We start from the raw sequence: 21,141 nt of genomic DNA on the forward strand, positions 1-21,141 counted from the left end.
TATCCAAAAGAACTGAGGCAGAGCCTGGAACAGATGCTTGTGCACCCGTGTTCATAGCAGCTTCATTCACAACAGCCAAAAGGTGGACACAGCCCAGGTAGGTGTCCGTGGACAGATGGATGGGTAAGCACTGTATTCATGTACAATGGAGTATAATTCAGCCTTAAAAAGGAAATTCTGACACATACTGCAACATGGATGAACCCTGAAGATGTCATGCTAAGTGACATCTGGAGATGGATGGTGGTGATGGCTGCACAACAATGTGGAAGTACCTAATGTCACTGACTGTACACTTAAAAATGGTTAAAATATAATAAATATTATCTTGTACGCATTTTACTGCAATTTTAAAAAGTGGAATGCACTAACAGGGAATCTGCAGAGACCCACTGCAAGTAAAGAAATTGAATTAGTCAATTAAGAATCTCTCCGCAAAGAAAAGCCCAGGACCACATAGCTTCACCGATGCATTCTATCACACATTTAAAGAAGAAATAATATCAATTCTCATGCACCTTCCAGAATATATGGGAGGAGGAACATTTCCCCTCATTTTGAGAACAGTATTTATCTGACACCAAAGCCAAAGACACCGTGAGAAAACTACAGACCAATCTTTCTCATGAATGTACCTGCAAAAATCCTCAACCAAATATTAGCAAACCAAATCCAGCAACATATATAAAGGATTATACATCATGAGCAAGTGGAAATTATCCCTAGCATGCAAGACTGATTTAGCATTCCAAATTCAATTAATGCAATAAAGGACAAAAACCATATGATCACCTTGATATCCAAAGGAAAAACACTTGATAAAATCCAAGCCTATTCATGATAAAAATGCTGAACAAGCTAGGGATGGAGGGGAACATCCTCTACTTGATAAGAAACTGACAGCTCACATCATATTCAGTAGTAAAAAGTTAAATGCTTCCCGCTAAGACTGGGAAAGGGAAAAGATTTGAAAAGGACATCTGCTTGCACCACCTCTACTCAGTATCATACTGGAGGGCCCAGCCAGTGCAATTATGCAAGAAGAAGAAATGAAAACATGAACATATTAGAATAAAAACTCATGTCTACACAATAAGAGAAGCCACAAAGTATAACAATCCAAACGTCTATCAACTGGTACATGGATACACAACACATGGTATGTTCATACAGTAGAATACTATTGAGCAATACATGCTACAACATGGGTAAACCTCAAAAATGTTATACTAAGTGAAAGAAGTCAGACACAAAAGACCACATGTTGCATGAGCCAATTTATATGAAATGACCAGAAAGGTCAAACCTACAGACAGAAAATAGATTAGTGGCTGCTTAAGCCTGGAGGTAGTAATGAGGATCAACTTCCAATGAGCACAAAGGCTCTTCATGGAGTTGTGGAAGAATTCTAAACTGAGCTGTGGTGATTGTTGCACAACTCTGTAAATTTTCTGGAAACCACTGCATTGTATCCACCAAATTCATGAATTTTGTGGTATATAAATTATACCTCAATAAGCGGCTTAAAAATGTAAAAAAGATAACAATTATAATAATAATACCCTTTATATTAATACTACTCCTTATTTACCCATATTTCCACACACTGAAAAACACTAAGGGAAGGAAGAATTAATTTAGAACATCCAGTTATGTCTCCCTCTATTAGAACAGAAAAATGCAGAAATACCGTATTTAGGAAAAGAGACCTTTTGCATAGGCCATAAATCTTGAGAAATGGATTACTTATTAATGAAGACATTTTATTATTTACCTCCCTTCATCCCTTCATAAACTAAGTGATGGAAAATAAACTGTACCTTTAAGGAAGAAAGGGTGCTTAGTTTTACATGTCCTAAAAAGAATCGCTTTCTTGAACATCATTTATCTGGTTATCTATGCTTGAGAAAGTTCACTCACTTGTGCTTTTAATACATTTAAATGTTTTAGACCTTTAATGCGTCTCCTTAGATATACAGTCAATCAGGGACAATTTAAACGTCCTGTTTTTCTCACAGTAAAGTTCTCACCACAAGGTTCTTCGTCTTGATCACTGGGCACCCTGGGGCTGTCAAGCGGACTCCTTTCTCCTACAGGTTTTCCTATCTCCCACTCAGCCATTGTGTTTGCACTCTTCCTTTTCTCGTGATTTCTGCAAATTCTAGCATCTACCTCTTTCCTAGCCTTCTTGATATGTCAACTCCTAGCTTCATCTCATTAGCCATCCCTTTTCTAGGGACTATTGAGAGATCGCCTCTGCCATTTACACACACTTGGAGCTGTTTCTCCAATTTGCTTGATAACTTAATAGTGTCATCTTAATTACTATACCCATGCAGCAGGATTTTCAAAGCAACACCACAGATTCTCTTTTTTTAAAAAGCTTTTTTTTTTTTTTAATCTGAAGAAATTTGGTTCCCTTCTGGCACATTCAATTTTACTAAATAAGGCTGAAGTCAGATATAAGGGTGTGAAGAGTAATGAAAGAAAAAAGTTACATTAGTAAGACAATAGGCAGAGTAAAGAAACAAAGAGCATTATTGGCAAGGATGGGGAAATGTAGCCTCACACATTACTGATACAATGTAAACCAGTGCACACATTGGCCGTGACTGTTAACATTTTAAGAAGGCATAGTCTTAGATACAGCTAAATACACTTTTTGGTCACTGCATTAAAAAAGACTGAGTCAGTGCCCAACATTATCTCTACATTAGAAAGTTCAATGTAACACTTTGAACTGCACAGTAAGCTCCCTAGACTTTAGTTTCCTAGAGGTGGGGAGTAAATCTGTTTGTCCTACTGCAATATATCCAGTGCCTTGAGCAATGCCTAGCACAGAGGAAAACGATGTTCAGGAAAATTTGCTGAATGAATAACTGGATGATGGAGATCTGAGGGGCAGCTTAAGCCTGGGCCTCTGTTGTTATTTAGCAAGCCAAGAGTAAATTTTCCACTCGGAATGCCAGGCTTTACCGAGTTCCATGGCTGTGCCGCACTCTTGGGCCTTGTCTGCCAAGTACACTTTGCTGATCATCAGAGCAAATGGCAGAGGGATTTGAGTACTCAGAGCAAACCAGTCACAAAACAAATGTGCTCCTACAGTTATAAGCAACAGTAATACTATCATGTTTATTTGGTTTTATACATATGTATATAAAATTTTCTTCAGTTCAACTATTATTATCCAAAAATGTATCATCAGTATATATTTTTACCTTAATAAATATAAAAGATTTAATCTTCAGGGCTTTGAAATGCCCAGGACTGCATTATCCATTGTTATCTCAGAACACTACTGAACGAGGTATGTGACTTGGCTTCATGTCACACATAGCTTTTTAGAGTTTGAGGAAATCATTTGAAAGGAGAAAAAATTTATCATACTGAGGTCATGGTAAAACATGACCATTGTAAAGCTTGAAATGATATTACACCATAAGGACACACGAGGGCACTCTAATCAACCAACAAACAAACACAGAAAATGAAATCAGGTTGACATTTTAACAATTGTACTGTAATAGGTGAATTAAGCACTGGTATAATTGTGAATGTTTTTAATTCACAGCAAGAGATTTTCTGTCCTTACTCTAAATTTTAAGAAGCCAAAAAGATTCTGCAATTCTGTAAACTGGAGAAAGAATCCATCACTTTCAGATCCAAGGTAAGGGTTAATCCCACCCCTTTCTAATGACTTGTTACATTGACCTTGGGGCAGGACTTGGCCCTTTCAAGCAAAGATCTTCTACATACTACAATTCCACTTGGTGTTTTCCTCCACTAGCAGCAATCCGTAAATCTACTTCTTTACTCCATCTCCCTCCCTAGGAGAAATGGCGAGTTAAAAGTTTGAGCCTTCTCCAAAGCTAGTAGTAAGGAGATGGCATTTTGTACAAAGGAGCATAGACCACTAAAGAATATATCTCATGGCTTATCTTGAGTTTTTATTTAAATTTTTAGAAGTGGTTTTTTAGAGAGAGGGGAAGCGAAGGGGAAAGAGGGAGAGAAACATCAATGTTGGTTGCCTCTCGAGCGCTCCCTACTGGGGAACCTTGCCCGCAATCCAGGCATGTGCCCTCACTGGGAACCAAACCGGTGATCCTTTGGTTCACAGGCCTGTGCTCAATACACTCAACTGCTCCAGCCAGGGCTTATCTTGAGTTTTTAAATGTGTACATACAACTACAGCATACCACTTCCTCCATCAAATTCAAAGTAGAGCATACCAAGCATTTCAGTGACCTTTCTTTCAGATCTTTAACAAGAGAGCAAGAATAACTGCGGAGAGCCGTGGATCCTGAGGCAAGTGGGCCCATCCACTAAGGACTATCATTAATCGTAAAGTCACATTCAAATTTTTGCTTCAGCAAAATTACAAATAACTCCTTGTCATCAATCTTTGGGGTCAAATTTAACAGTTAAGATGGAAAATATTAAATGTCAAGGATATACTGCACTTGCATCTTTGTTGACTGAATAAACTAGAAGGTTCTCTCCATCTCTGGATCTACAGGAAGCATGACACATGCTGCATTCTCGAACTTCTCATTATTTTATTCACTTTAATCTTCATCTATTTGAATGACTAAATTCCTGGTCATGATGTCTCAAAGTCAATTTCTGCTGATGCACTCAGTATTTTTTTTTCTGTTAAGTTCCCTGGTGAATTCTAGTTCCTATGCTTAGCTGAATTGGCCATCAGGGTGTACCCAATTAGGCTCAATCTATACTAAAACTGAACATACTCTAAAATGTGCTAATTTAGAGGATACATTTCTAATTTTCCTGCTCTGTTTAAAACAACTCTGGTTCATTGGAGGTACCAATGAATTTCTTCAGTTAAATAAAGTTGCCTGAATACTGCATAATATTACAGACAGTCATTAAAATCCTTTCAGTCAGTATCTCTACAAGGAGATATCCAAAAATTACATTATAATGACATCCACTGTCTTCCTTGGGTGAGTAAAAAGCCACTAAGTGTAAATCAGACAACTAAAATTGGTATCAGAGGCTAACTTGGGTAGTATAAAAACTAACGTGGGCACCCAGTTGGTATGGTCTGATATGGAGCTCTTTATATTATCAAGAAAGTTTCCAAACTTTAATTTTTTACCACTATTTTTTTAAGATCTTAATTTAACTAAACTCTCATTTAAAGCTAATTTAAACAATAGCCCAGAATAGCAGGTGAGAGGGAAGAGGGGAGGTGGGGGTGGGATGGGGGCAGGGGAGCTCCTTCTGTTTAGAGCATGAAGTTTCCCACTGCCTCCGCTCCAGAGGGCTCCCAGGTGCCAGACCTAAAAGGTTTTTTCCTACACGGATCCTCTGGTTATTTTTACTTTCCCTTGATCCACATGTTTTAACAGGATTTTTAACAAACTATACTTAAGAAAAATAAAAGCCCCAAATAAACTGTCTCTGAGTATACACTCTGGCTTCCTTTCTTTAAGAGAGAACCTAGCACATGCCAGGCACTGTGCAAGGCAAGGTGATGGAGCCCTTGCCCTTATTAAGCAACAGACTCTTGATGAAGGAATCTTGGGTTCAGATTTTGGCTCTAGCACTTTTCTCCTCTGTGGAACTTTGAGCCACTTCACTTCCCTGAGGCTCAGATGTTTTTTATCTGTAAATTGGGAATACTATCACTTAGATAAGGGGTGTCAAACTCATTTCCACTGGGAGCCACATCAGCTTCGTGGTTGCCTTCAAAGGGCCAAAACAGTTGTAGGACTGTATAAATGTAACCACTCCTTAACTGTTAAGGAGTTGAAATTACCTTCGGCCCTTTGAAGGCAACTGCAAGGCTGATGTGGCCCCTGGTGAAAATGAGTTTCACACCCTGACTTAGATCAAAGGGTTCAATGGGACACTAAAGAGCAAGCACCTTGCACAGTGTCTGGCACACAGTAATTGATACACAAAGGGTAGCACTTAGTTTTTTTAACTACAATGTTATAGCTTATCGTAATGTTTTAACTTTACCCCTTAGTCTCTTCTCAGTAATATGCCTTCAGAGATTATTTAACTACTATTTAGTGGTGTCACATGCTGTGGGGCCTTGGGAAGACACAAAGTGTATGAGAGGGCGGGCAGAAATGATCACACCAATGATCACAGATGCTACTAGAGGAAGTGTGCCACGGAAGCACATGAGAGGGGCACCTAATACGAGGAAACCTTGAAGAAGTGCTATTTACCTGAGACCTGAAATGTATAAAGCAATTGGGCAGGCAGAAGAGTGTTGTAGGCAATGGAACACGTGTAACATTCCAGAGGCAAAAGAGAGCAGGAAAGATCAAGGAACAGTATTAAGATGTGCAATATAACTGGGATAAGGAGAGCAAGGTTGACGAGGGCTAGACATGAGCCTACAGAGGCAGGCAGGACCAAGTAAGTCAAGTGAAAAATTGCAAAACTTTATCCTAAGGGCAAAAGGGTTTTATGTTACTCTTAAACTTAAAACAATTTCTGGGATGCAAAGTAGAAAATGGATTGGAGAAGGATAAGGCTGAATGTAGGGAGACCAGGTAGAAGGTGTTTTGAATTCCAAATGGCAAGTGCAAAGAGCCCCTGCAAAGCCGGTACTGGCAGCACTGGAGAGACACAGACCTGCTCACAAACAGAAGTAGACTGAAAAAGGTGTGGTCACAGACTGCACGTGGGAAAGGTATTGTGGCAAGTCATAATCTCAAAAACAGGAATGTGCTCAATAAAATGTATTTCTGTGTTTTGTGATATAAATGTAAAACATGACTTACTACATATTCCATACTACAAATTCCATAATTTTGTATGAAGAAGCACATAAAGTTAAACATCTTAGGCCACGGAAGGATTTATTCCAACTCAATGGGAGGTATGTCACACAAAAGAAGTCTAAGTTACTGAGTGTCAATGTTTCTGAAACCACTTTGCTATGTTGATAGAAATTCTGCATTACAGATCATTACCAAATGAGTTATAACTCTTCCTCCAAGGCATCTTTTGGTTCTTAAAAGAAAAAAAAATAAGTTTCTACTTTTTTCCCCATGTTTTCACATCTCTAAATAAACAGGATATTATGAGCAAACCAAAGTACAGGGGCGGGCAAAAGTAGATTTACAGTTGTTCATAGGGGAAAGAATGCAGGTTATGATTATTAAAAAATAAATAATACAAGAATAAACTCACAACTGTAAACCTACATTTGCCTACTCTTGTATATGTAATGTAAACCATGGCTCTCTGATAACCTTGGCAAATGAGTTTTTACAGAAAAACCGTTTCACACTTGCATGCCTTCTCACCAAGCACACCAAATGTAATTTATTCTGTATTGAAGACATGGTCTGGCTCCAATCATTTAGGCACAATGTCTTTTGCTCCTAAGCTGAACTCTCTTCACGGGAGGCGTAGCCTACTCATCCTTCTTATCAGTTCTGGAATTACCTTTCCAGGAAGCTGCCTCTCAATCACCTCAATTCTCCAAGCCCTAAACGTGCTCCAGTGTTATCAGGAATGCAGTGAGTTATACTTTTGGCTTACTTTTCTACCTTCATTACATTGCACACTTCTCTAGGGCTAGAGCAGTGACTTTCAATTCTGCACTCTTCAGTGTCTGGCACACTGACCCAGAACCAAATTGATATTCTCAAGGTTTACTGATCTGCACCCTATCCCTTACATAAACAGCTTTAAATGGAGGCAGTTTTGGAGTTCAGTCTACTTTTAGTACTTTTTCTGACTTCTCAGAAAACAGCTGATGCTTTGCTGAGTAAGTATACCTGTGCAATGATAATCACCAAGTGGGGGGATGAGGGGTAGGCGGGTGCTTTGGAAAAGCATGGTTCAAACAATTATATAAATGGAAAAGGAAAATAAACCTTTGGTTTTTATATAAAATTCACAGAAAGTAAAGCTTGACAATATTTGGCTACAGGAACACGATTTTAAAAGGTACAACATCCCACACAAGCTTTTCTACTCTCTTAATTATGCTATTATTCTAATTCCACACAGTTGGAATAAACTAGCTAGGTCTGTGTGCACACTGGTAGTAAAGTAGCTCAAAATAAAGGTGAGAAGTATTCCTGTAAGCCAGGTGTTCTGAGTTTTGTGATGCAAAGTCTCAAGGTATACTGGCATGTTCCACCTAACCTTGGTTCATGAAATCCCTACAGTCCTAGACTGTAATGTCTTTTTTTTTTTAAATTTGAAGATCTAATTGCCTTTATGAAGGGATTCACGAATCAGGCAGCATTCATTCCATCTAGCAACTAGAAGGGCGCTGCCACCTGTAATGTTTTAACAATTCCTCTCAACCACCCATATCCTATATATGGTTCAAGCCTCAAATCCTCCAAGAACACATCCTGACCTCGTCCTTCTTTGAATTCCAAGTGCAATTAGGGGTCTGTAACAGAAAATTTAATATGTCCAATATCTTCTAACCTCTGCTTATAAGTAACTAAAGACTTCTCCACAAGGGTAGGAAGAGACGCTAATGAACAGCCAACTGCGTGGAAAGAAGTTAACAACCTATTATAAACACTCACGTGGCAGCTGAGAAACAAGCCAAACCTAGTTCATAAAGTCCAACTTTAGTGCGCCGACGAAGAATGTTACAGTCAACCTCTCATCTAACCAAAAAGACCCAAGGACATGTACGCTCTCCTGGCAGTTGTGCGTAGGGTGGGGTAGGGAGGTGTGATTCTAACCCCCTTAACAACAAACAGAAGCTTCCCCTTTAGTCCATCCCAATTTCTAGTTTCCTAATTGCCACCCCTTTAGAGACGATTCCCTTCGCAAGATGGAAATGACTAAGTTCAAAGGATATGGCATAACCATTGCCTTCCAACTTAGGAGGGGAGACTCACCAGTTTCATACTGGACTTTTGATTCAACAGCAGTCACCGGAATCCTCAAACCCGGAAAGCGTCTTCCGGTTCAAGCTCCGCCGCTCGCAGGAGGAGAGCATCGCGGGACATGCAGTCTTTCTTCCCAGCGCCCCCTTTCCGGGACATCATGGGAAATGTAGTCGTCTCTCCATACAGCATGGGAACTGTAGTTATCTTTCCTTTTCCTCCCTTTTCTCTCTAAACACCTCCTTCCGTTAGCTCAAATTCTTCCCAGCCGCCAATTCATCCACCCTCTCCACCCCAGCATGATATCACGTCCCCTGCCTGGGCCTGGTACCCATGGTATTCTGGGATGTGTAGTCCCCACAGCTGTGGCGCTCCTTTACCCTCCTCCCTGTGGGAAGGCGGTTGAGCGCGAGACCTGCCGGGAGTTGTAGTTCTCTGCGGTCTCTGGCCGCTGAGCCCCGTGCTTTTACTCAAGGGAGTTAGGAACTACAACTCCCAGGGCCGCTCGGCGGCAGCAGGTGGGAGTGGGGCTGTTGATATCAATATGGCGGTTGTCAGCCAGACAAAGACAGTCAGTCTGATGTGATTGAGACAAGGGAGGTTTTCAGGGGGAGACTGGGAGATAGGGGCCTCCCCTCCCCCTTCTCCTCTTCCTGCGCGGACCTCAACCCCTCCCCAGGCCCCTCCCGCCTGGCGCCCCACGCGGAAGACACCCCTCCCCCTCCCGATTTCCCCTCCTCCCTATCTCAGCCCTTAGTACTGGGACGTTGGGGAGGGGGCTGTGCCGCGCGGAGACTACTCAGCTACGATACCGAGGTGAGTCTAGTGGTTTTCAAGCCGCGCCACCTCAAGTCTCTTTTCCCACTTCTTTCTCCTCACTTTCTTTCTTTTTCCTTTTTTGCGGGGTTTTGGGGAGAAACTGAGTGGTCTGGGGATGGGTCTCTTAAACGGCCCGATTGAGAGGAGAGAGGAAGTAGGGGGCTTCCGAGTGGGTGACCGGGACGCAGGGTACGGGGTGGGGCAGTTTGTGGGGGGCGGTAATTGAAAGGCGTCGCCTGCTGCCCAACTCCTCTGGTCTCCTCCACTAAGGGCGGAAGGTTTGAATCCTGGAGGTGGGGTCTCCTGTCTGGAGTTTGGGAAACTGTAAGGTGAATTGGAGGTGTGTGGGTTTTCGTGGTGTGTAACTGTGTTTTAAACTGTGTGACGTGTACTCTGTAACACGTTAGTCTTGAATACACGTCTAGCGATAGGAAGTTAGATAGCTGGAGTCATAGCTTTGAACTGGGCCTGGACAGGGGAGCGTGCGTGAGGTCCGGGACGTGGACCTCTGGGCTGGCGCCGTGCTGCGTGCGGGGTAGCTGGCGTTAGCAACTCGTCTGTGTCCCATTGCCCGATCACACTCGTCCTCCCCGCCTCCTCCCCCTCCCGCGACACATCTCCACCCCGAAACTCCAGGCAGGAGAACTGTAGGGATGGAGAGGAATTTTTTGCATCCTTAAGTCGTTAGATAAGGTGGGAAAGGAACAGTGTTCTTAATATTTTATTCCGGAACCGTGTTTTTGTTACACTATTGGGGCTACTTGGAAAGGAGTCCTCCACCCACCCTCACCCCGAAACAGCAGGTAGGGGTGTCTCATCGTCTTCGTGTTGAATACATTAAACATTACTTAAGATTAGGGGACGTGGGGTCGGGGTTGGGACTGCTGACATGCATACACATGCCAGCATTCTCTGTCTACTGAAGACACAGAATGACTGTTGTGTATCTTGAGACAGGGCGACTTATTTTCGTGATAGGAAAAACTGTTGGAAATTATTTGGAGGCAGGGGGAGTAGCTGAAAGGCTCCGTTTGTGTTTTTCTTCTACCCCACCCTTCTTCTATCGCATTTGTCTGAAGGCTGGTACGGAAGAGTGAGGACGCATTGGGTGAGTGAAGGGGAGAATGCAGTTGGCCTTAAAGATACTATGTAAAGTTGAATGGTATAAAATGATTGCTTTATAAATTTATCCTGAAGCTTTAAAAATCCTCATGTTTCCTATAGAGTGGAGTGATGTGACTAGTTCATTTCTCTGGGATCCTGCAGGTATACAGACCTCTGCTTTCCCTTCCTCCCTCCGTCCTTCCTTCCTTCCTTTCATTCTTTCCTTCCTCTCTTTCTTGGTATGGTACATTTCTCTCCTTGGATGGACATAGTGCTTCCTGTGCCCCTGGTGTTTTTTGGGGTGGGTTTTTGTTGTTTTTTTTTTTTTTGGTGCTAATACAGTTGTGCTTTTTGTAGTTCGGTGTAAAATACATTTTTAGATGAAAAAAACCCAAATTTGTTTTCATTTTGCATTTAGTCACAGGTAATCGTCACATCAAGTTTGCAGTGCCTTGCATTCAACTTATTTTAAAACTGTATAACTAAGTTGTTAGATCTAGTTGAATTATGTGTATAAGTTTGGAAAATTTGAATTCTGATTTTTTTCAAGTTTCAATTAGAGTTATAAAAGGAAGGGGATTGCAACATCTCGATTCTCACAGTCTTTAATATTTAATAACATCACACCAGGAGAATTTAAGATCATATATTTTGTGCTTCCTTCAGTCTGAAATATAAGTTTATCAGTAACCCTTCCCATGTGACAGATTTTTAGTGTAATAGACTTTTCAATAACTAAAGGAATTGACATAATGTCTCCTTCAACTACTGAGAATTCGATGTATTTACATATCTGGCTCCAAACTTATCAATTCTTGAACCTATCCGTAAATGACCTTAGATTTCATAAAACCGAAAGTCACGTAGCTACAGTTTGTAATTTTATGGTATGTTTTATAATCTTCTATTTGACATTTCTGCAGTTGGTCATTCACACAGATAAGCTGACTATACACATGAGTTAGCATATATATTTAGATTGACCTGAATAGAAACAAACTTGATGTTTTCTAAATTTCGAATTTAGAATATAGAATGTGTTGATACAAAGCCGAGCCTTTAATTTGTTATAGACTAGTATTTCCAGAATATTTTTGTTTTAACCTATCTTAATCTGAAATATTACTTTGTAAAAACTGGAGGAAAATCCTAAATTATTACTACATAATAGGATTTGTTTTTGGCTAAAAGATACTCTCTTAGACTTAGAGTATTAAAATGTTCAATAATTATTTTAGAAATAAAACCTAAAATGTTTGTTAAGAGTTGGAACAATGTAAGTATTTGCTCTTCACCCACCCTTACCTCAGATTTTCATTTTGTTTTCTTCTATGGAAATGCAAAGTTATTGGGAAAAGCTCTCATTGAACTTTCTCTGACTAGTAGTCTGGTTAAAATCATTATAGAGTAAACCAGATATATTCCTTGCATTCATTGGGGTGATTCTGTTGCATTTTAAGCACTGAACATTAAAATGATGTAAAGCCTTTACTGCAGGTTAAAGCATAAAACATTCTCAGCATGTGGAAGTCATATGGTTTACGAAAAAAGTAGAAAATCAGGGCATTGGTGCCTGTCCAGTTTAAGATTTCATCCTGTAACTGTGAAAGACACATTTATTGTAATATGATTGCTTCTGAAAATGTTGCCTATATTATGGAAATTGGAAAGCTAAACTGTTTTAAACTAATCTGTTGATGGTTTAGTGTACTGTTCCCGTGAATGCCGTGGTAGCAAACTATGCATCAAGGAGCCTTTAGGGCTCAGCTTTATGTCGAATGTCTAGTGAGGCTTCATTTCACTCTTGTGCTAACAGATTTCAGTCTTAGCACAGCACACGTCTTCGGGTGGAGCATATAAATTTAATAGCTCAATATTGGTAAGTTACAAAATGTATTGCAACATCTCTTCTTGGTTCCTTATTTAAAAAATAGAAGTAGCTAATTTATGGCAACTTTTGTGGCAGGTATTAATTGGAATGGCATTGCTTCTTTCAGTAGATATTGAACACATTGGGAATATTTATGCCTAATTCCTTAATTTTTAGGTCTTTTATTACATTTAGTCCATCCCACTTTTAATGTTTCCTGTAACACCATGTTTGCTTTTTCTGTTCATTTTATTGCAGCTCTTGCTTCTATTGTTTTTATATGCAGACCTTTAAACTTTAATTATTTCTTTTTTGAATTAGAAATTTATCCTGTGATGTCATTTTTCATAAATGTAAGTGTACCACTCAACTTTTTAAAAGCGAGAACATTTACAGATAAACTTAAAGATGCTCAGTAAAAATATGTTGGCTTTGTTTGTTTTGTGAACCTGCTAGTTAATTTTATAGCTCCCTTGGCTATTTAGCTAGATTTTTCTTACAACCACTGGCCTTTACTTCTCAATTTAGTAGAACTTTAATTTCTAAATCAGTTGTTAGGAGCAGAAATCCCAGTTCATCTAGAGTGCTATGTGTGTGCATTCACATGTGCACTCACACATATAAAACACCTTTAAGTTTGTTTATATGTGAAATTGGTATATACCTACCAGACATGCAAACCATAAAGAAGGAATTTGAACCACAGATAACAGGAGACTTAGAGTGGCTCAAGCTAGAAACCAAAATGTAACCACCCCCACGTGCTGTCCACACTGTAGAAGCTATGGAGATTTTCCGTATTGTTGTAAACTATTACTTTAACAGATTCTGCCAAAATCTAGTTCTCTAAAATGGAAGCTACTGGTATTGAAATTTTTCTCAAAATAATATTAAGTAATGTGACTTAGATTCCTGGGTGCAGCTATCCCCCCAATTGACCCTTAACGGACTTAGGGCTCATCATAGGTATAGTGAAAAGATTTTTTCTGAGTGATTATTTGACACAAAACTTTTAGTTAGAGTCTATTTAAACATAATCCAGTGCTTTAGATAACTTGTTTTTCTTGATCTTAGATGAAACAAGTTGGAAATTTACTATAACATTGTCTTGGATACCTTCCAAGAGCATTTAGTTACTGGAAGTTCCTGGCATTCACATAGTTTCCCCCCCCCACCCCCCACTGGTAATAAGGTTGAAGTTACAGTAAGTTTTTCCAATGATTATTATAATGTTAGTGCAATATTTTACAGGTCTTTGATTTAAACTATAAGGGCAGGGGTTTTTTTTTAACATTTACAAACAGAAGGAGAAAAAAGAACAATAGTTGATTTAGCTTTGAAGTTACATTATTTTACATTTTTTGAATCCTAAAATAGGTGGTCACAGACCTCTCCTTATAAGTGATCAAATTAGAATCAAATCAATTCAAAGAGCATTTAGATTTTTTTTCTTACAGTTAAAAGTGCTGATAATGATCAGAATGTTTACTCATTTCCACATACTGAATATATTCTCTGTAGATTCTCTGTCCATTTTGTTTTTTAATCCTCACCTGAAGACATATTTACTGGTTTTAGAGAGAGGGAGAGAAACATTGTTGTGGGAGAGAGAGGGAGGTATCATTCAGTCGCCTCTTCTTTGTGCCTGACCAAGGACCCAGCGGACAACCTGGGCATATGCCCTGGTCAGGAATTGAACCTTTGATCTTCCAGTTTATGGGACAATGCTCCAACTACATGAGCCACACTGCCCAGGGTACTGCTCTGTCTATCTTTTGTTCAGTTCTTTCTCAGTGGTCTGCATGTGGTTTATCGAAAATGTATAATAACTCTCTTTACTGTATGCACATTAAACAATTTGTATGGAATTGCCAGGCAGCAGTAGATTTAATATATATATAATCACTTTTTTCAAAGAGGAAATATCAAGTGCTGAGGCTGTAGCTGAAATGAGGATGACTTAAGACTGAACCTATCTGCTTAAAGATTGTCATAAAGTAATCATATGATTAAAATATGAAGCTATTGGGTTGGGCCTAGTCAGTCAAGCTATGGAATCATTTTTTACTCTCTCCATCCAGTCATGAAGTCAAGTTGATTTTGCATCCTTTGTACTTATCTATTATTCTCTTATTTTCATTCTGTTGCTATTCCCTTGATTCAGGCCTTCATCATCTGGCTTGCCAGAAATATCCCATCAGTCTCTTAACTAATCTCCCTGCTTTTAGTGTTTTCCCTGAGTCATTCTCCAACCCTACTGTGGGATATTGCTAAAATAAAACACAAGTTTAATTTTCAGCTATACTTTGCCTATAATCCATAGTGGCTCACTAGTGTTTGAATAAATCCAAACTATCATTCCATCTGTGTCCAGATCCTGGCTCTGCCACTTACTATGTGACCTTGGGCAAGCCATTTAATTTGTCTCTGCCTCAATTACCTCATCTACGGAATGGGAATAAATACTCCTTCATAGGATTATTGTGAACCCTTAGAATGCTTTTGGCATGTCTTAGTGAGATTAGTTAACTAGTGAAATTATTGTGTTATACCAGCTAATGTTATGTTCTGGTACCTGCCTTACATTTTATCATTACGTATCCCAGACCCTTAGCCATGCCAAACTACTGGTAGGCTGAACAAATACCCTGTAGCATGGATACAGAGGGTTGGGTGTTAGTCTGTGAGGGTTGCATTTGTTAGTAGTGTCTTCAAAAGTCAATAATTAATTGTGAACTTTAAAGCATATTGCTGTGTAAAGAATGATGATATATTTTGTTGTTCTGGCTTTTTTTTGTCTCTCCCCAAATAAAGAGTAATACTAGTTAACTTGTTGACTTACTTCAGGCTACAATTTGAAAAAATCACTTTCCTAGCCCTGTTAATACATTTTTTTTCTGGGTTTCTAATTTAGATTTTCCCTTGATACTAAAACTTTTCATATCTTCTCACCTAATTCCACAAAAGATCTATTAACTGTGTAGTTGCTCCCACCACCCCCGCTCTCCTGCCCAACAGATCTGACTTCTCACTCCAGATCAAGTAATGTGTTTTCTCTAAGTTGCTCTTGGGACAATTGGATAGTTGTATTATGTGATCTGAAAGCCACTTTAGATAGGCATCTGTTTTATTTACATACTAATGTTTGTATTTGATGCTTATGTACTGCTTCAGTTGGTTTTCCAAGAGTGGTAGTTGATTCACGTATGGTGATTTATATCTGTGTCTCATTCCTTTCAAGGAGGATAAAGTCCTGTTTTTACCACACTGAACATCACAAGGATACATGTTACCCAAAACTATTTTATAGGGGTGGCAGGATGATAGCTAAGGCACAAGTTTAGACTTCAGAATGTAATTTTTATAGGATGCTGTATTATGACTGTGGTTTGCAGCCATGGATTTAGCCAGCATTTGCCTTCCTGGAACATAATTGTTTATTGTGGAGAACTTGAAAGTAGCTATTCTGAATATTATCTTTATTTGGTTGAAAATGCATTTTTTGGAGTCAAAGACAGCCTGTATTTAGTTTTACATAGTAGCAGTTTAGAACCACTCAGGACAAGAATGGTTGCTGCACACTCTTATCCAAGGAAGACCTCTCTGAAAAGATGGCATAGTCTTCCTTATTCACTGTAGAATACTGTATCATGCTTTCAATAAGATGTCACTCTCCCCCAAGGTGATAGGTCTATGATTAAATATAAATTTCTTCAAGGGTTTTTTCCTCAAAAGAAGTTTCTTCTTTTAAATAAAATACAATAATTTAAAAAACATATACGTATTGCTTGCTTTACTGTATATTACAGGCATCAAATGACCTGGTCTTCTTTCCTAAAACAAGGAGTTGTTTAATCTGCACAAGTTCCTGGTTACTTCCAATTTTAAGTTCCATTTTCTGAAACAGAATGTTTTGTTGACAGCATGTCAATTAGGTGTCTTTACTTTGTTATTGACCACATAAGTTTATGTATATTACCTGGTTAGGTTTCAGTTCTAGTTTGCTAAACAGGGAGGGTATTTAGATTAATTTGTTTTTTATATGTACTATTTTTGTTATTAAGTGAATTCACCAGTTGTTTGCTTATTTTTTACTTGTAATTTTGAAATAGCTACACATTCATAAGAAGTTGCAAAAATAGTAGAGAGGGCCCTGTACTTTTCACCTAGTTTCCCTCATGGTTCTATCTTATATAACTTTAGTACAATATTAAATCCAGGAAATGGGCATTGGTACAGCGCGTGCCATTTTATCATGTGTGGATTCTGTAACCCCCACCACAGTCAAGATACAGAACTGTTCTGTCACCACAGAGATTGACTAATCCTCCTCTTAGTCATAATTCTGTTTTATCAGTATTAAGAGAAAAATAGCAATTATTGGGTCAATAATTTCACTCTTTTGCTTTTTGTAGTAGTTTAGAAATTCCTTTGACACATTATGCAAGTTTTTATGGAAAATTCCAATTAAACTTTCTTGTTTTGGGAATTTAAAAATTGGCAAGCTTTACTTGAGGACTTTTTAGTACCCATTAAGCTTTTTAAATATGTTAACAGTAATTTAAAAAGTTCCTGTAAGTAAAATGTGATTCAAATAAATTTAAGGTTTAAATGATATATTTCTTGCCAGAGAGGAAGTGTGTTAGCATCTGTATTAGATAACCAGAATTACAGTTATTATGACATTAGTTTGGTCTTTTGACAGTGTTGAAGCAAACTTGTCAGATTAATTAATTGTGAGCTTATGTTAAGTTCTATTTTGAATTTGTTGTAAGGGAACTCACTTCAAAGTCAGTTCAAAGATCATTTTCAGAGAAAAGGCTCTTTAGAGGAAAAAAGGGTATCTTAAGACTTTTCTTCATCTAAGTACAAGAAGGGACCATCAAGTTAAAGGCTGGTTACAGGGCTGATGATACTCTGTCTTTCCTTTATTATTTGTATGAGTTATAAAGCCTGTCAAAGATGAGGCTGTTAATGCAACACACTGCTTATTACAAACATCAAACAACAAAGGTAGCAGCTAACAAAATATTTTCAAGTATATTAACAGGAAAGGTATATCGTGGTTTTGTCTCCACCAGGTTTGAGACAATTCTTTGTCAACACCGATAATTTACTTTGAAAAGATCAATTAAATTTTGATTTTTTAAAAAGATTTTATTTATTTATTTTTAGAGAGGGAAGGGAGGGAGAAAAAGAGAGAGAGAGAAACATCAATGTGCGGTTGCTGGGGGGCCATGGCCTACAACCCAGGCATGTGCCCTGACTGGGAATCGAACCTGCAACACTTTGGTTTGCAGCCTGTGCTCAATCCACTGAGCTACGCCATCCAGGGCTTTGGTGTGTTTTATTGACCAGAATATGATAAACATTGGTGGTGCTTCTGGATAAGTCAGATTCATATATAGAGAGCTCTTACAGCTACCTGAGATTTTACTTTCTAGTGGTACAATTCTTTTTTTTCCGCTTTGGGTTTTTCTGTTGGTTTTTTATATGTATTGGTGTACATTCTTTTTTCTTTTTTAAAGAGGGCTTCAACCAGGAATTGCTTGGCTTTGAGGAATGGTGGTTGTAGGGACCCTGCTCTTTTGGGCTGATACAGAAGAACTAGAGCTCATGCAAATGGGAGGACTGTCGAATTCAGAGAAACTGGTCTCTGTCTCTCATTTTAGGGACGTATGGTTTCTGGTCTTGCCTTGTTTTTCCATGTCTGCTTTATTGACCTTTCTTGCTTCTCCCTTCCATTTTTATTTGCTTTGCTATAGTTTTTTATAGTTTCTATTTCTCCATAACTTTGACTGGCATGGGATTTGGAACTGCTCTTTAAACTAAATCTTACCTCTCAGTGGCAAGTGTGCTTTCATTAGTTCAGTTAGCCAGAGAGAAATCCGAATGCATGGCATGAGCATGTGTTAGATGTCTGTTCCTCTTCCATGACGTTGGCGGTAAGGCACAGGGGCAAGTCATCTTGTATGTAAAGCCATTGCTTTGGGGTGCTCTACCTAAGGAGGTTCTCTTGTCAGGGATAAAGGGGGCACACTCAGTTAAAACATGTCAGGTCTAGCAGTGCATGTTTAGGGACTCTGGGATACAAAAGTGGGTTGGATTTCACCCTTTTCTTCAAGGATCAGATAATTTGTAGGAAATGGCAAAAGTCTCCTGGTATAATTTATTGTTAGTGGTTATGTTAGTCATCTCAGGCAAACCAGAAAGATGACAAACTGGGAATGTAGTGCTAGCCAGGATTAAGAAAAGAGAACCACAGGTAGCACTAGAGACAGGGATATTCTGTCTCTACAAGTGTCTTACAGATCTGCTAAAGCATGAAAGAACGTAGAAGCCATTCTTGTAGGTTCCTAGTTGCTATCAAGGAGGTTCCCTGGTTGAGCGAAAAAGCTTTTTTTGTTGTTGTTCTGCCTCATATCAAGTAGACAACCTTTTGGCCACCATTTTTTTCATTTTGGGAATCAAGAGACATCTTAGTTTCCTAGCTGGATAACTCTCAGTTGGTTAGAGCATCGTCATGATACGCCAGAGTTCATGATACGCCAGAGTTGCAGGTTTGATTCCTGGTCAGGGCACATAAAAGAATCAGCCAATGAGTGTATAAATAAGTGAGACAACAAATTGATGTTTCTCTCTTTCTCTCAATCAATAAATTTTAAAAAGTTTTTTATAAAGAGACATCTTAGAAAAACTCACTCCTTCACTAGTCCAGATCTGTAATATTTTCATAGACGCTGTCTCTGATGCCAACTATTGTGATAGAAAATGTCTTTCATCTTGGACAAGTTCTCCATAAACCTGGCAATGTAAGAATTGACATACTGAGTCGGTTGAATGTCCAGGCAACACCATATGTTATGCTTAACAGAAGCTCTGTGATGGCAGGAAAGGAATTGGAACTTTTCCTCCACGTCAATATTAGAGTTGGTGAGCATTTTGGAGCTAAAGCCTCCAAAGCCAAGTCTTGATTATGGTACCAAACCAGGACTGAGATTTTAGAAATAAGCGCAAGTCAAGAATAGGCAACTAAAGAACCCAGAAGATCAGAGTCAGATTACAAAGCCACAGGAGATGAGATAAACAGTTGGGGAGCCACAGAATTCTCACACTTAGGCTCAACAGAGGAAGGAAGTGCATCTCAACTTTTGTGCAAAAGAATTGCCTGGAAAAAATATTAAAGTTTGAGTTTTTTGAGCTCCACTCTCAGATTCTTAAAATCTTAGATGAGTTGAGGAATATGCATCTTTCATAAGCATATTAGGTAATTGATGTGGCCCTCAGAATATTTGGAAAATGCACAGATGTGGCATAATACCTACTGAGATACTGTGTGCTTGGTTCTATGGTGGAGGGCTTGGTAATCTTAAAATACCTATTTGTAACATGGGATATATCTTGACACATGCCTGGCTTATTATGTTAAACATCCTTTGTAATTGCTTATGCCACTAAATTGTGCAGTGGGCTATGTTTGGTTAGGTGTGGCTCTTTTTCTAGATGTTATACTTATGGTTAGTATTATACCCCAAACATCTAGTCTGTAATGGTGTGTCATCAGTTCATTTTCTTAAGCTTTAATATTTTTACATATCAACTCTTAGGGAGTCCTTTCCACCCCTGTGTTAGTAAGTTCTCCATCACTCTAGTTTTCTGGATCTGTTGCACAAGATTTTTTTCAATGTATGCATTTCTGGTATTCAACCATCTCTTGAATCTTTGCCCTCACAAATTAATTCTCTACTTTTTTTTTTTTTTTAGGTCTGTCATCCTTTTCAGAGTCATCACTAATCCTAGAATATTGAGCTGGTTGAGAACATGGAATTTGGAGTCAGACTAGGTGCAAATCTGACCTCCACAACTTACTCTGTAACTTTGGGCAAATTATGCTGTGCCTCAGTTTCTCCATCTATGAATTGGAATAAATAATAGTATCCATATCATAGGGTTGTTGTGAGAATATGAAGCAGTAGTAGTAAAGTGCTTAAAACAGCGGTTGGCACCGATCAGGGCACACCTTTTTTTTAATCTTATTATTAGTTGGCCTGTCCTTCTGTTTCTAAGGTATATTTACTCCCCTGCTGAGTCATTAGAATTTTTATACATTGCATGCAGTCCTTTCCTAGGTACTTATTTTTTTTTTGTTTGTTTGCTGATTTTTTCCCCTCAGTTTTACTCTTGTCGGCCCTACTTGCCTTTGATGCAAATGCATATTTCCTCAGTTAAAATTCTTTTCTATCAAGGTCTTCCTTCCATTATTATCCTTTTACTTTCTTACTAAGAATTACCTCTAGTCTTGAAGTTCCTAGATTTAAAAGCTTTAAATTACCCTTTTAGTAATTTCCTTTTGTACTTCTCTCCCTCCTTTCCCATCTAACTCATCATCAGTGTTCTGCTGATTCCTTCTCCATCACACCTCTTGGATGCTGCTCTTCCTTTTTACATCTGTAGTTGCCATCCTCATCACTTCTTGCTGAGATGATTGCAGCAGTGAAA

General features: G+C 38.8%; 2 protein-coding genes across 10 annotated transcripts in view; one reads left to right on the top strand and one right to left on the bottom strand.

The window, feature by feature from the left end:
• Positions 1-9,137, bottom strand: part of INTS9 (integrator complex subunit 9) — an 86,331-nt gene extending 77,194 nt beyond the window's left edge. Inside the window, exon 1 of the mRNA XM_045831786.1 lies at positions 8,862-9,137. Within this exon, the coding sequence (XP_045687742.1) occupies positions 8,862-8,870 (9 nt within the window). The 5' untranslated portion in view covers positions 8,871-9,137. The remainder of the gene's footprint in view (positions 1-8,861) is intronic.
• Positions 9,138-9,383: 246 nt separating this feature from the next.
• HMBOX1 (homeobox containing 1) overlaps positions 9,384-21,141 on the top strand; it is a 171,798-nt gene continuing 160,040 nt past the window's right edge. For all 9 annotated transcript variants that reach the window (XM_045831008.1, XM_045831011.1, XM_045831009.1 and 6 more), the window contains exon 1: positions 9,384-9,665. The gene's annotated coding sequence lies outside the window, so the exon portion shown is untranslated. The remainder of the gene's footprint in view (positions 9,666-21,141) is intronic.

This window comes from Phyllostomus hastatus, unplaced genomic scaffold, assembly GCF_019186645.2.
Source record: "Phyllostomus hastatus isolate PE091 unplaced genomic scaffold, TTU_PhHast_1.1 phas_contig_159, whole genome shotgun sequence".
NCBI classification, from domain to species: Eukaryota; Metazoa; Chordata; class Mammalia; order Chiroptera; family Phyllostomidae; genus Phyllostomus; species Phyllostomus hastatus.